Raw genomic sequence first — 15,131 nt, forward strand, 5'->3', positions numbered from 1 at the left:
AACTTGTGCCACCACTGCCTCTGCCACCATTGGCTTGGCTCCAATATATTATTTTTTTGTCTTTTGTTCAGTGCACCCAAATTTTGGGGTCTCTTAAGGGTCTGTGACTGATATGGAATTCCCGTAAATTTCCTCTTTCACCTACCTCTCACTTTAGTCCTATTGCTTGAATCCTGAGCCACACAGCAACTAGTCAGGCATTTTTGAAAAATCCAAGAGGGACACAGTGTTTCAAGTGTGCTCCTTATTTATTCTGAAAGGAAGTTTTATATTTTTACAAGATACTGTATTTGCTTCAGGTACTGCATTTTGGCCTTCCTGTAGCCATATATATATATGTATATGTATATCTATCTACCCCTTCCCCCCGAGATTTAACCTCTATCCTTGCACATGTTAGGCAAGTGCTGTATATATATAAAAAAAAATTATGTTGAAACAGTGTCTTGCTAAGTTATCCAGTCTGGCCTTAAACTTGTGATCCTGCTTGGCAGATCCTCCTGCCTCAGCCTCCTGAGTAGCTGGAATTATGCTATGTGCCACTGTATGCATTTTTAGTAATGCTCTTTTTTTAATATTTGTTTTTTAGTTGTAGTTGGACACAATACCTTTATTTAATTTTATGTGGTGCTGAGGATTGAACCAATGGCCTCACACGTGCTAGGTGAGTGCTCTACTGCTGAGCAACACCCCAGTCCTTTAGTGCTCTTAATAGCTAGATAGTTTATTATGTGTAACCCAGACAGAGAGTCTTAGGAATCATTTATACTCTAAATGTTTATCCTTCTTGCAGTTACAAAAATTCATAAGAGACTTCCAGAGGATTTGCTTCAATAATATATTTTAAAATTTCTTGTATACATATACATATACTGTACATACTGTCATCCTCAGTTAATTTTTTAACCATTTAAGCACAAATTTGATAATCCAACTTCACATTATATCTTGGGCAGAGGTAGGAAAGGAAACCAGAATTTGTGTACTTCCACTTTAGTTTCAGTGTGTTGTGCATGCTTAGTGACTTAAAGAAACAAAAACAAAAAGGGTTTTTGCATTTCTGTCATTTACCTCATTGTTAGGATTTTTTGTTTGAGGCTCTAGACTAAGGATCAGACATATATTTCAGTTACCTTATGAAAGAAAGGGAATCCAAGGAAGCAAAATTAAATGGAAACTAAAAAAACGATTGTAACTAAAAAATGTCAACTCTTTCCACATCTCCCAGCAGCCATATAATCTCTTATGTTGGCTTTTCAGCATGTATCTACTTCAGGTCTGGTCTTTCAGTTGGCTTTGTTGCTTGCTGAATTGACCTCAGAATGACTATGTCAGTCTCAAAGCAGGTATCCTTTTGCAACTTCACCTGTTCACTGGCTGTAGTTTATAACTTTTCAAGTTATTCAGAGTCTAGCTCAGATTACGAATGGGGCCAGGTCTCATAGGGTATACATTATCTACCAGGAAATGTGTTGGTTGCCTTTGTGTCAGGTATACTTGGTTAGGTTGGGCATCAGGAAGGGAAAGGTAGATAGGTTGTTATTTTCAGGGTTGTGAGAGCTTGGGATAAGCATATGAAACTTGCCTTTTATAGTATGTACTGGTTTCATATTTAGTTGTTTATTGACCAGAGACTAAATTGTTAAAAGGATTTTGTTTGAATAGAAAAGACTGAATAAATTTTGTTTGGTCATTCTATTTGCATCTGTGTAATAAGTTCTTTAATTGTAAGTGAATTTCAGTAATTCTCAATGGCAGAGATGTGTGCTTATTAGGAAGCTTTTTTTTTAGCCCCTTTTTGGGGTAAGATTTTTTTATTTCAGTGTTTATTATGAATGTTTTATGGTTCACTGTTCGGTAAATGAGTTTAATGTATTAGAAAAGGAAACTCGGGCTGACTTCATTCACGTACCCATGCATGTCATGGGCTCTTTGAGTATTTATTGTATTCTGGGAATTTTCCTAGCCATGGGGAGGAGTTGAATATGTTATGCTGAATATGTTAAGTTGAATATGATATGTTCCATATCCTTGCTTTGGAAATTGAGCTGTCCTTCTTAAATTTATTAGAGGTCACATGTTCTTTGTGCCTCTGAATCCATCCCCTGTTAATATGTGAGTCATGCCGTATACTTTGAGTTGGCTTCCTTTTTACTGGATACTTTCTTAAAGCCTGATCTCTTCCCATTCACTCTGAACCCATAGCAGTCTGGTCCTTTGCTCATTATATTGATGCTACGCTCAGTAAGAGCAACAACTGCCCTCAAGTTGTCAAATCCCTGAATATTTACTGATTTCTATTATCTTGTTGAACTGGTCTGCTTTTGGACACTGCCAATCACTAAGGGCCTGTTAAATGTTGATGCATATTAGTACTCCATTATTGTCTGCTGCTGTTTTTATGACCTACTTCATTCTTATTTTTAAGATTATTTTCTATGTAATAGTAACTAAAATTTTGTATCTCTAGCCTAGAGCATGGCCCTTGAAAATGATTTGTATTGATAAATCTAGTTACTTGCTAACTATCTTTACTTAAGGTCTTATATACACATCAACATATTGCATGCTGAATTCAACTCCTTCATCCACAAAACAAAAAAAATCCTCCTCCTCTTCCAACTTGTTCTCTTTGTCTAGGATGATAGGCTCTTCACCTGTTATTACTCAAGCTTAAAACCCTATGATGGCTGCTTTCTCATGCTCCATGTAGTTAATCACAAAGATAATTGATTATATTGCCTACATATTTCTTTAAATCTGGCTCCTTTCTGCCCCTATCTTCTTGTTTACTTCTAATCTTGCAAATAGTTGTTGGAGTGGTTTAAACTTGAGTGTCCCTTGTGATTTCTCACAATCTACCTCTTCAAAATATTTCAGTGATTTCCTTCTGGAACATTGTTTCTTCAGTACCAATTCATGTTTTTGTCTATCAGTTACTTTGTTCTTTACCTGCCTATATCCTGCTTATTCTTTGAGAACAATCATGTGTGTCACCTCTTCTAAGATGCTTCCTTTGATTCCACGCTTTACCCATTGGTTGGGTCAGATGATATGACCCTTCCTAATGCCTGTAATAGCTGATGTGTCACTTTACTTTATAGTTTTATAATTATGTATACACATTTCTCTTCTATAAGACTATAAGCTTCTTGAGTCCAGGAACATTTATAAACATATTTTCTGATGGGCTTTTATTTATTTAATTGCTTATATGTGGTGCTAAGACTCAAACCCAGTGCCTCACACATGCTAGGCAAGCGCTCTACCAATGAGCCACAACCCCAGCCCAGGAACTTTTTTTACTTACCTTTGAAATTGCCGAGCCTGACTACCCTAAGTACATAGATGTCAGTAAATATTTAATGAATGGATAAAAGAAACTTTTAATCTAGAAAAGGCAGATACACATAAATAATTACCATAGAATTTCAAGTAGTACAATGAGAGTAGAGAATGCAAGAAACCAATATTCTGTTTGGGAAGGGGGTGAGGTACTTACAGGAGAAGGCTTACTTTATGGAAGATAAAACTTTGAGCTGGTTTTTGAAGGAAACTTGCTAGAGGTTCTTGCTAGAATGGAGAATATAAACAAGAGGACAGCCCCTACTTATGCAAAAGCCAGGTGTTTCAGAACCTTTTTCAAAGGTCATTTTGGTAGTGAGGAGGAGGGGATAATGGGAAGGCAGTTGATGCAGCTGTAAGGAAGGGTTAGCCTCAGTCTTTGGCAATTGGTGGGGATGCTATTTAGGGCATTTAGAGTATAAATGGACAGGCCATAATAACTGATTGGAAAAGAGTTCTAAGATGGTAGTCCTAAGAAACTCTAACATTTCAATTTAAGTAATTGAGTAGGCATTAAAATTTAAATATTGGGGCTACATAGTGAATGTAATTTTGAGTATGAGTTTGTAGGACCCATGAGAAACGTAGGCAGAACATTTCTGAATGTAGTTGAATATAAGTTTCTGAAATAGTTTTGGAAGTTATAATTCATATAAAATAGTGAAAAGTGATAGATTAGAGACAAAATTACCCAGGGATTACATATATAGTCAGATTATAAGAAAGTAGAAATAGCATTGGGGATAGTAAGCTTTCTTCTATGTAGGAGAGATAATCAGGTTCAGTAGAATTCATTTTCCTTGGTCCCTTTTATTTCCTTTATTCTTTCCCATTTGAACAGTTTACAGAAATTTCCTATTTGCAGCCCCTGTTTGTGATTTCTTTATTTTTTTTAAAAAAAATTTAATATTTATTTTTTTAGTTTTCGGTGGACACAACATCTTTATTTTTATTTTTATGTGGTGCTGAGGATTGAACCCAGTGCCCCGCGCATGCGAGGCGAGGGCACTACCACTTGAGCCACATCTCCAGCCCTTGATTTCTTAATTATTCCTTTTTGTGGTTTTTATTATCAGACTAAACCGGGGAAAAATAAATGCTTAAATCAGGTATGTGAACTCAAATACCTATATGAAATGGGCATGTATTTTTAGAGCTTAACTTCTAGTAATAAATAGGCTGCTGTTATAAAAATATAATATTATTCTTTTGATTTATCTTTTATTTTCTCAACTTTGATAGTGGTGTAGGTACAGGCAAATTTCTTGACACTCTAATCAAAATAGCTATAAGATTAGAATGATAAAAAATATTGTGGCCCATGTCTATAGTCCCAGTTACTGTTGAGGTAGAGGCAGAAATTGCTTCAGCCCAGGAGTTTGAGACCAGCCTAGGCAACATGGTGAGACCTTCATCTCTTAAAAAAAATAACAACAACAAAAAACTTAGCATTGGGTAGACTGTGTAGCAAGTGTTGGTACTATGGCAACACTGGAGTGTTCATATCTCATGTTTATGGTGAGTGTTGCACTCTGCTTCATCCAGTTACTGCCTTCCTGGGGTTTGAGTCCACTTATTCCAGTTTTTTTTTTTTTTTCCTGGAATGCAACATAGCAAACTGCTAATTCTGATCACTTTCTCAATTTTTAAATTCTTTGTAACAAAGACCAGCCACATGCCCTACTGAGCTATTTTGAGGTGTACTTGATTTCAGTAGAAAAGAAGACAGGTTGAATCCTTGGACTTACAAGATTGAGTAATTATGGGGTCATGAGTTGGATGGGCTGAGACCCATCCTAAGTAACTATAATGGCATTGACTTTTTGCCACCTGCATTTAACTCTTTACTTGTTGAGGTCTTGATCCTGGAACCTGCAATTAGTGACTTAAAATTGGGATGGTTAGAAAGGGCTTTTTTTCCTATTATCCTGCATATTTAAGTACAAAATTATAAAACACAACACAAAAAATACTTCGATATTTTGCTACAAGAATGTAATCGACATGAATAGAAATGTTTGCATCAGTTCCTTTTTCTGTTTTGTAGTACTGGGGATTGAACCCAGGGGTGCTTTACCATTGAGCTATATCCCCAGTTCATTTTATTTTTTATTTTGAGACAGGATCTCATTAAGTTGCTGAGCCTCTCCTTCAACTTACTGATCCTGTAGATTTAGCCTCCCAGGTTTCTGGATTACAGGCATGTACCACCATGCCTGGCAGGTTTCAGGTTCATTTAGCAAATGAACTCAGAATGTAAGTTGGTTAGGGCAATTGGTGGGGATGCTATTTAGGGCATTTACAGTATAAATGGACAGGCCATAATAACTGATTGGAAAAGAGTTCTAAGATGGTAGTCCCATCTATCCTCCTGCCTCAGCCTCCTGAGCAGCTGGGATTATGGGCATGTGTTTGTTTCTTTTAAGACAATCAGAAAATGCATATGTATTTAACACCCTCCCTTTCTTAGGTGAACATTAGCTACCCATACTTTATTACTTTGAAGTTATTTTTAAGCAAAATAATCAGAATAAATGTGTTGGTACAAAGAAAACAATTCGTTCAAAGTAAATAGAATTGGTATTTTCTGGTATAATGGACTCTTATTACCTCACATAATCACAAATCAATATAATTTGAAATTTAACTGTATTATTCTTTGGGAGCTTTAAGTTTTTTGCTTTCATTTACTTTTAGAGGAATAGTTATTATTATTTTTTTATATCAATCTCATTTGTAAACACATTTACAGTAGGCCTTTATCTGTCAAAAGGAGATATTTATAAAAATGGGAGTCTTAGTTAACTTTCTCATTATTAAAAGGTCTGCTATAAAAGAACCTAATGTTTTCCATTGAAAATTTATTCTTTAAAAGTTATTTACTAAAAGTTATTAAGGCAAAAAATAGTTATTCCTAGAAGAATAGTTTCTTCTACTACTACTACTACTACTACTACTACTACTACTACTATTATTATTTTTTAACCATGACTATCTACTAGATCTTTTGTTAGTTATTCAGGAACCTTTAGTAGTTTTACAGTTTGAGACTTTGAAAAATAGTTGGAAGCCTGTCAGCAGGATTGTTCTTTCCTATATAGCCCCATTGATTTTGTAAATACTCTTATTTTTTTTCCCGTTTCAGTAATGTGAACTTCTGAGTTTTAAATACCGTTGTATTTTCTAGTCCCTACTTCAGTGATTCCCAGTGTATGGGATGTGGGAGCAGGGAGGGAGTCTGCAACCTAATCATGGTTGTTTTCTGAATAAATAATATACAATATGAATAAACCTACTAGTATTCTAAACTGTGTATAGGTATTTTGTAATTAGTTTCAAAAACAAAGAATTTGTAATAGTTGTTACCTTTTATTTTCTTTATCACTGGATGCTAGGAGCCTATGACCTTTGAAAGTCTATGACCTTTATTCCCATTGCTTTAATAATAATAAAAAATAATTGCTTTAATAATAATAAAAAAAATTGAAAGATTAGTTTAGCAGTCACCTAAATAGATGTACATAATTCAGTCTTAGAAATGTTATGAAGTTACACCCCAAGGGAGATAATTGTTAAAAAAAATGTGAGAATTCAGAGAGAGATGTGTACATATGCGTATTATTGTGGTGAACCTCATAGGGAGAGGAAGGAAAACTCCTCTGGTATTTGGTAGTCATGATCTTTGCTTGCTGGCCAGTTAGCTAGCTCTGAGACAAAGGTAGTTGATTGAGGTGTCTATCCTTCCTGTAGGTTTTCTGTATCTCCTGGCTCAACAACTATTTGAGAACTTGTGCCTTGTAGCCAGTTTTAATCATTCTCACAAGGACATATTGGAAACTTTGAATAGGGGTGAGTGGAAGAGGATCTTTGTTTTCCTGTCACTGGAGCATGAGAAAAGGGGTTTGGAGTCAGTTGACCCCATCATATGTACTGATGATTCTTGTAGGACTGTTCCATGAAAACAAAGTTGTGTTGCAGGTTGGTGTCAGGGTATGTAGAGCCATCCACAATACCACTATTTTTGTACATTCATTCCAGGGAAGAACAAGGATCAATCCCTTTGTGTTAGTCAGTTTTTCATTTCTGTTACCAGAATGCCTGACAAGAACAACTTAGAAGAGGAAAGAAACTTTTATTTCAAAAGTTCCATCTATAGACAACTGACTCTATTGCTTTGAGCCTGAGATGAGGCAGAATATCTTGGCAGAATGCATAGTGGAGGGAAGCTGCTTATCTTATGGCCCCCTGGAAGCAGAGGGAACAAGAGAGCAGGCTCAAGGGCACACCCCCAGTGACCTCCAGCCCCACCCACTTACCTGTACTTATAGTCCATTCAAATTATTAATCACATGAATCAATCCACTGATAAGGTTATAGCTCTCTTAACCTGATTTTTTCACTTCTGAACATTGATACATTGTCTAACACATGAGCTATTTATGGGACATTTTTAGATCCAAACCATAACATCCTTGATATTTGTTTTGGATGGTGCAGTGTTAGTATGGGTTGTGATGGTAGAACTAGGTAATACTATCTCAAGCCATAAGGTGAAGGTGAAGAGGAGTACTTCATCTTAGGGTCCTTTTCTGCCGCAGTCTGGCTGGGCACAATTCAGGAGCCACTTGTCAAAAGAAACTAACTTTATTTTTAGAACTACAAAGGCCAAACAAAACAGCTCCTCAGGAAAAAACCCTCAGAGCCCAACTGCCACCACCGGCTTCCACACACCTCTCACCCCCACACCAGCCTCTCAACCTCCCACAATCCTCCTGCTCTTGAAGCCGATTGGCTGGGTTGCGTGGGCGGAGCCAAAGAAGTCCCCCAATGAGCAGCTCCGTGGAGGAGCCAATCAGCTAGATGTTGCTGGGGCCGCTGTGAGCCAATCATCAGCTGGCAGTCTGGAGGGCAGGGAAACAGCCCAATGAATATCACTGCAGAGGAGCCAATCAGCTAGATGTTGCTGGGGCCGCTGTGAGCCAATCATCAGCTGGCAGCTGGAAGTTTGCTGGCAGCTGGAAGTTTGCTGGCAGCTGGAAGTTTGCTGGGCCCCCTTTGGCTGTGGCTCTCAACACTTTTCTTTTTTACTTTCCCTCTTTTTTGTTTTCTTTCTCTTTGTCCTTTTCCATGATTTCTTTTTTCTCCTTCCTTCCTTTTCCCATTTCCTCCTTAATCTCCTTCTCTAGTTAGTAAATTAATTAATTAGAATGTTGATATTTAGTGAGCAGCTTCTAGGTAACTGGCCTTGGTTAAATTATTATATAATCTTGTATGATGGGAGTCCCATGTCAGGACAATATTCTATTGAAATTACCTGGAAAAGAGCTTCCAACTTATTTTAAATAGAAGTAAGTGTGAGGAAAATAAGCTATGCTTATAATAAGGCCACTCTTCTTATGCTTACTTATTTTGGTTGTTAACTATATGTAGTTAACACGGCTAAAGTTGACATTGAAGTCATATGAACTTTAACATTCTTAGCCTTGTCTGTTTGGCTGCTCTCTGTCATATAATGCATATAATATGCCAAGCTAATATAATTGTTAGTGTGGTTGACCTGATTCACTCTAGTGAGACTCATTTTGGAGTCTAAAGTCCTTTCCATGAGTGTTCTGACAGTTTTTTCTAGCTGTTGTAAAAGAGCTGTTTCTTCTTGGCCCCACTTCCATGTGAACTGGGAAAATCAAGTCCTGGCTCTGCACTCAAGTTAGCAGTGTCATTATGAACAAAGTTACTTAACCAATCTGTTAGATAGAGACTTTGAGAAATGATCTCATATGAAAATTTAGGATCAAAACAGCTTAATTTTTCAGAAGTTATACAGAAAGTTAGTGGAAAACTGAAATCCCTAATTTCTGATTCTGTACTTAGTAAAATATTATGCTGCCTTTCCTATCATAAATATATATATGAGGAGTGTCAAATGAGGTAAATGTTGGTTTGTCTTGATTGGCATAGAATATCACAAGATAAATAATTTTCACTTTTTATTGTCAGGAGGCATGTATGATCCTTTGCATTCTCATTTTTTGAGTCTAAGACCCCTAGAAGCAGAAATCAATTTTTGTCTGAACTTAAAGCCAAACCTATACATGAAGGATCTAAACATGGTAAGAAGTTGACATTGTTTGAAATTGGAAGTTCTTTCCATTTTTTCTTTAGGGTACAAAAGGATAAGTTTATTTTCTAATAAAAAGTATATGCTTTATGTTCAAACTAGAGCTTTATAACATAGATTTATTATAGGTAGTTTTCTTACTAGTTTCTTGGGGGACATATTAAACTTATTAATATTTATGTAAAAGAAGGTACTCAGTTTTGACTTTAGCATTTTTATCTTACTATGGCTTTTAAGATAAAAATTCAGACAATTGTTAGCTGACAAATTTTAAGGTTAATTAAGGAGTCAGAATTGCCTAGAATCAAACTTTGCTCTTATTTTGTGTGACCTTTGGCAATTTAAAAAATTTTTCTGAGCCTTAGTTTCTTTATTGTTAAAGTAGGTATTGAAATAGTGATTTTTATGTTAAAACTGGCTACAGGACCATGGACTCATTTACTTCTCACAATAACATAGTGACATGAATGAGGAAAGGAAGGCATGTAGGTAAAATTTAAATTCACTCTGAAGTCTAATTTTTGAGCATTATATGCTACTGCCTTTTTATTTCATAATTTGTTCTCAGGAGTGAGATCTGTTATGTGGAATGCTTAGTATAATTTTGGTTTTTAGATCCTTTTACATTTTGGAATTGTGAATAAGGCTTTTACAGACCTAAAAATTAATGAAGGGAGATTTATAAATATATAGATTGCTCCTGGTTCTAAACAGTTTTGGCAGCTTGTTAAAAATGAAGGACTCACAGGCCCTACACCAGTCATACTGGATCAGAATCTGCATTTTAAAAATCTGCAGTTAAGAATCTTTAAATTTGAAAAGGATTGCATCTGATGATCTTGAAGATTTCTTCTAACTCATAGTTGGGAGTAATTCTTGGATTAGTCAGCATAGGAAATAATTATTGTATTTAGCAAAGGAAATGGTAGTAAAGAGTTTTTAGTGTAAACCACCTATGTAGATTTCTTTTCTTTTTAAAATTTATTTCAGTACAATTGTTTGATAAATATCTGTTTGAATTTGTGAAAGGTTTTTGACATAGTACCAAATTATCCCAAATTTTACCATCTTTTGTCATTTTAGGAAATTTTAAGGTATGTTAGATGAAATGTTTTTCTTTTTTTAAAATTTCTTTTAGTGGTCCTTGAACCTTTATTAATTTAATTTATTTATTTATATGTGGTGCTGAGAATTGAACCCAGTGCCTCACACATGCTAGGCCAACCCTCTGCCATTGAGCCACAACCCCAGCCCTGAAATGTTTTTCTTAATTCATTGTACTAATAACATTGTAATATCAGCCAATTACAGATCTGAGCACACTAAGAATAACAAAATCTTTTTTGTCTTAGACAATGCAGTATTTTGATGTTTCAATGACCAGTTTAACATTTGAAGTTAATAATTCTAAGAGATTAACTGCAAAGCAAATGAGCACTTCCCTTGCTTGTTTAGAAATGTTTAATTTCAGTAGTTTCTGGCATTTAAAAATTTCTCCTGAGGGATGGAAGCATAATTTAGTGGTGGCTCACTTGCCTGCCATGCTGGAAATTCTGGAAGCCCTGGGTTTGATCCTCATTCCAGGGAAAGGAAAGGGGGGCAGAGAGATGAAAATCTCTCACACTAAGGCTAAACCACTAGCAGATGGCACATTGTAGGTTTTCACAAATTTTGTTGAAAGAATAGGGTTTTTTTTTTGATGTTTTTATATTCTTTTCAAGACTTGTAATAATCTCAAAACTTGAGTTTTTAGACAAATTTATTAACTTTCCTTGTTAACTAATTGCTGTTAGTCTTCCCCATATCAACTAATCATGATTCATTCCTTTAATTATGAAAGATATTAACCTGAAGAGTAAATTATACAGTTAAAACCAAACACTTGATAAAGAAGTAAAACTCTACTGATTAGTTGCGAAGCCCCAGTGTGTTACCCATGTCCTTTATCCCCAAAGATAGTCACTTTTTTTTTCTTTTTAAAGCCTCTGAATAGATCTTTAAACTGTAGTTTTTTGGTTTTGAAAAACTGACTAGTAAGCATAAATTTAACTGTAAAAGAAAAAGTAATACTGCTAATATTAGGTCATATCTCACTGGAGAAAGCCGGTTGAATCAAGTATCTGGGTCACATCTAGTTTCAGCTTTCTGGAGAGTTTATAAGATCTTTTTTCTGGGGAAGTCAGTGGATAGAAAATAGTGTCTGTTTCCTACCTATGGTGGGCATCTGGCAGTACCATAGTATGGATCCAAGTTCTGTGTGTTCAACCGAAGTTTCATCAGAGGAATTGGACTGCTCTCTATTTTAAATCACTGTGCCCTACTTTAAGCTTTTAGAGGCAGTCAGAGTAGACCACTTCTGTAGGTGGAATTGTATTCCCAGCTGATTCAAGGAGGAAAGCATGAAGGCAGAGAAGAAACTTTGTTAACAGGCATTATCATTCCTCTAGTTAGAAGATAATAGTGTCTAGAATGAGGAAAATGGATAATAAATACACAAACGAACGAGTTATGGTTGACATGGGAGCGTTGGGCGGGGAGATACAGAAACAAAGAACTCCACTGAAGGTTATAGAAGACATGATTAAATGGAAAAATATTATTTTGCTGCAGGAAGACTCAGTATTATAAATAAATTCTCCATAAATAAATCAAGTCCAGTATTTTCTGTTCATAAGTCATGTAATCATTCAGAACTGCTTAGACAGGTCACTATAGTTGCCTTTTCTCCAGCACTTATCCCTATCTGATATAAGCATATATTTACTAATTTTTCCCCGTCTTCTACAACATAAACTTAAAAAGGCATATGGTTATGTTCCAGCTGAGCTATATTTCCAGCCTTTTTTTTACAGTGTGAGTTTAGAGGATGATATTCCTAGTATCTAATCGTGTCTAGCCCATAGAAAGCAATCAATAACTGGTGAATGAATGAATAAAACTCTTTCTCTTGTAATCCACTGCACCTATTGTCTGTTCCTCAGATTTTTGGTCTTCAATTTGTTTAGTATCTTATAATGCTTTCTATTATTTTCTTTTAGTTCAGTGTCTAATTGTTTCATTCCTCTAAGACATTCTTTTCTGTGCTCCTTGATGGGTAGGAGTGGGACAAATGCTTTCTTTGTATACCTCAGGGTGCTAGGCAAATGGATGTAGAAACTTGTTGAATTGAATACATTTATTTATTCATAATGACTTAAATTGCTAACATCAGTTTTGTCCTCAACAAAAGGAGTATTTTTACTGGATAAACAGTATAATTCTGTATGAAAAATTTTTTTTAAAGGATGGAGACTTGGAAATGTTTTGTTGAACTTTTGGTAAATTGTAGTATTGAAAGTTGGAACTTTTGCGAGTACAATTTTATGGGTTTATGTACACAGTTTAAATGAAATAATATCACTATTTTCAATGAGATGGATTTCTTGAAATTTTAATAAAAAATGCTATAATTATTGGGACTTAGTTTTAAAATGAAATTTTAATTCTAAATAAGTAACTTTGTAGCCCATTTAATTTTTATGTTCTATGAATATAAATATGCATATATTTTATAAATATTGTTATGTTTTTCATGCCAACTTTTTATTTAACAATTTGTGAAACTACTTCATGCTGTTTTTTTGTATTACCACTAATTGTTTTTTTTAAGTTATTGTTGATCTTCCATAAATCTCTATCATATGTTGTTTTTTGGAGATAAATTTCCAAGAACATTTCTAAAAGTAAATATTTTAATGTATGCTGAAACAGTACCATAAATGTTGAAAAGTAGAAATTTAAAACTGTGTAAAAGTTTGGTTGATTCTTTTCTAATTCATGTGGACAATTATTTATTTATTTTATTTATTTATTTTTCTGTTTTATTTCAGGCCAGTCTATCCATATGGGGATGGGGAAGCCTTGGCGTTGTCCTTTTTCTAGTAACCTTTGGACCCTTTGTAATATTTTATTTGGCCTTTTATATCCTCTGCTTTGTGGGTGGGTAAGTATAATCAGTGATCATTTTACAATTCCCATGTATATCTTGTTAAAATAAAAAAAATGATGGTAAAAAGTAGAAGTATGGTTTATTCGTGAATGCTGATTTTTTTTAACAAGCATTTTAGCAAAATTTGAAAAAAAGGTAAATTTAAGATACTAAAAATGTGGGTGTTATCTTCAAAAATAATGTTTCAGTTTCTTTTTTGTGATAATATGAAAAAGGATTTTAAAATTTATTTTGATGCTATTTATCCTTTTAAAATTGGATATTTCTGATTTATTATGATCATATATAATTTATATATCAAATTTCACAATGTAAATACTGTTTCATTAGTTAGTCTTCATATATTAGTGTTTCTCATTTTCCCTAATGAATGAGGTTAGTTTGGTCTAGAAAATTCAAATACTTGATTTTACCGTTTTATCTTCATGGTTATTTGTTTTATAGTGTTTATGTGTTCATTTAAGATAATAAACCATTCAAAGGGAAATTTTAGCCATACTTTGTTATAACTTCATATTTAGAGCACTGGTATCATATATGAATTGTAAGAAAACATAAAATATATATGCAAGTGAAATGTTTATTATTTAGAAACAAGGGAGCTTAGAGGTGAGGAGTATTTTGTTTAATGTGTGTGTGTGTGTGTGTGTGTGTGTGTGTGTGTGTGTAAGTAATTAGTTGCAGAATGAACTCTTGAGACTTCTTCTAAAGATGTCTTTTGGGACCTGAAATATTTGGAGGAGTTGTTTGAGTCCAGGTTTAGAGTATTTAGTTGAATGGAACAGTATATATAACAATGGTTTGAGAGACTATATGAGATACCAAAGGGGCGGCTTCTGAATATTTATATTACCTACCACTTCTTTCAGGGTACAGGTTTGAAAGTTGTGTGTAGTTGTTTCTTATGGATATTCCCACTGATTATTGAAAAGTGAGAATTGCTTAAATTGAGCAGCTATGTGAAAGCTATGTTAAAAATGAATTTTGTGTTAGATTCAGTATTTTTATGATAATTGTCTAAGTATGGTACTGTGTACTAAAACAAAACTTATTTTAGCTAAAGGAATCAAGTAATGTAGTGTTCAAAATATCTTTTTTGATAACAAGGATGATGAAAGACCTTAGAGATCTGCAACATAAATGGGCTTTCTAATTATAGTCCTGTTACAAATTAAGGGTATAGCATGGCTGCATAGTTCATGGTCTGCTTTCTCTGATTGAAAGGAGATTATTTTTCTTGAGATATTTGTCTGAAAGGCAGAGATTTCTTCTAATATTACTAATAAGCCGTGGCAAGAGTGAAGGAAAAGAATTTAGCAATATTTGCCAGTATTTTGGAAAGGTGAGAAATTGCAGTTTTAGAGACAAAGGTAGGAGCCTTTGAAAGGTAGAGAATCATTTCTCTTATACTAAATGTCATATAAAATTTGAGAAACAGGGAAAGGTCATCAGTCCATTCATTCCAAAGTCATGGAAACTTTTCTTTTTTGCTCCCTTTCTGAATCTGCTGTTTTTTGAAGGAATAATTCTATAAAAACAGTTTTGGATACTTAGAATTTCTGAAACAATTTTTTAGATAAGATGGGTCATTGGAGGTTGAGGGAAGGGTACTAAAAATATTTATATTTTTTATATATTTTTATTCTTTAGATACTGATAGTTGAACCCAGGAGTGATCTA

At 34.5% G+C, this 15,131-nt stretch overlaps 1 protein-coding gene across 4 annotated transcripts in view; it reads left to right on the plus strand.

Moving 5' to 3' along the window:
• The window catches only part of Snx13 (sorting nexin 13), a 142,503-nt gene that overhangs the window by 33,121 nt on the left and 94,251 nt on the right, over positions 1–15,131 (plus strand). For all 4 annotated transcript variants that reach the window (XM_013360139.4, XM_005328782.5, XM_078040025.1 and 1 more), the window contains exon 2: positions 13,333–13,445. In XM_013360139.4, coding sequence (XP_013215593.2) covers positions 13,333–13,445 — 113 coding nt within the window. The remainder of the gene's footprint in view (positions 1–13,332; positions 13,446–15,131) is intronic.

The sequence above is a fragment of the Ictidomys tridecemlineatus genome, chromosome 2 (genome assembly GCF_052094955.1).
Source record: "Ictidomys tridecemlineatus isolate mIctTri1 chromosome 2, mIctTri1.hap1, whole genome shotgun sequence".
NCBI classification, from domain to species: domain Eukaryota; kingdom Metazoa; phylum Chordata; class Mammalia; order Rodentia; family Sciuridae; genus Ictidomys; species Ictidomys tridecemlineatus.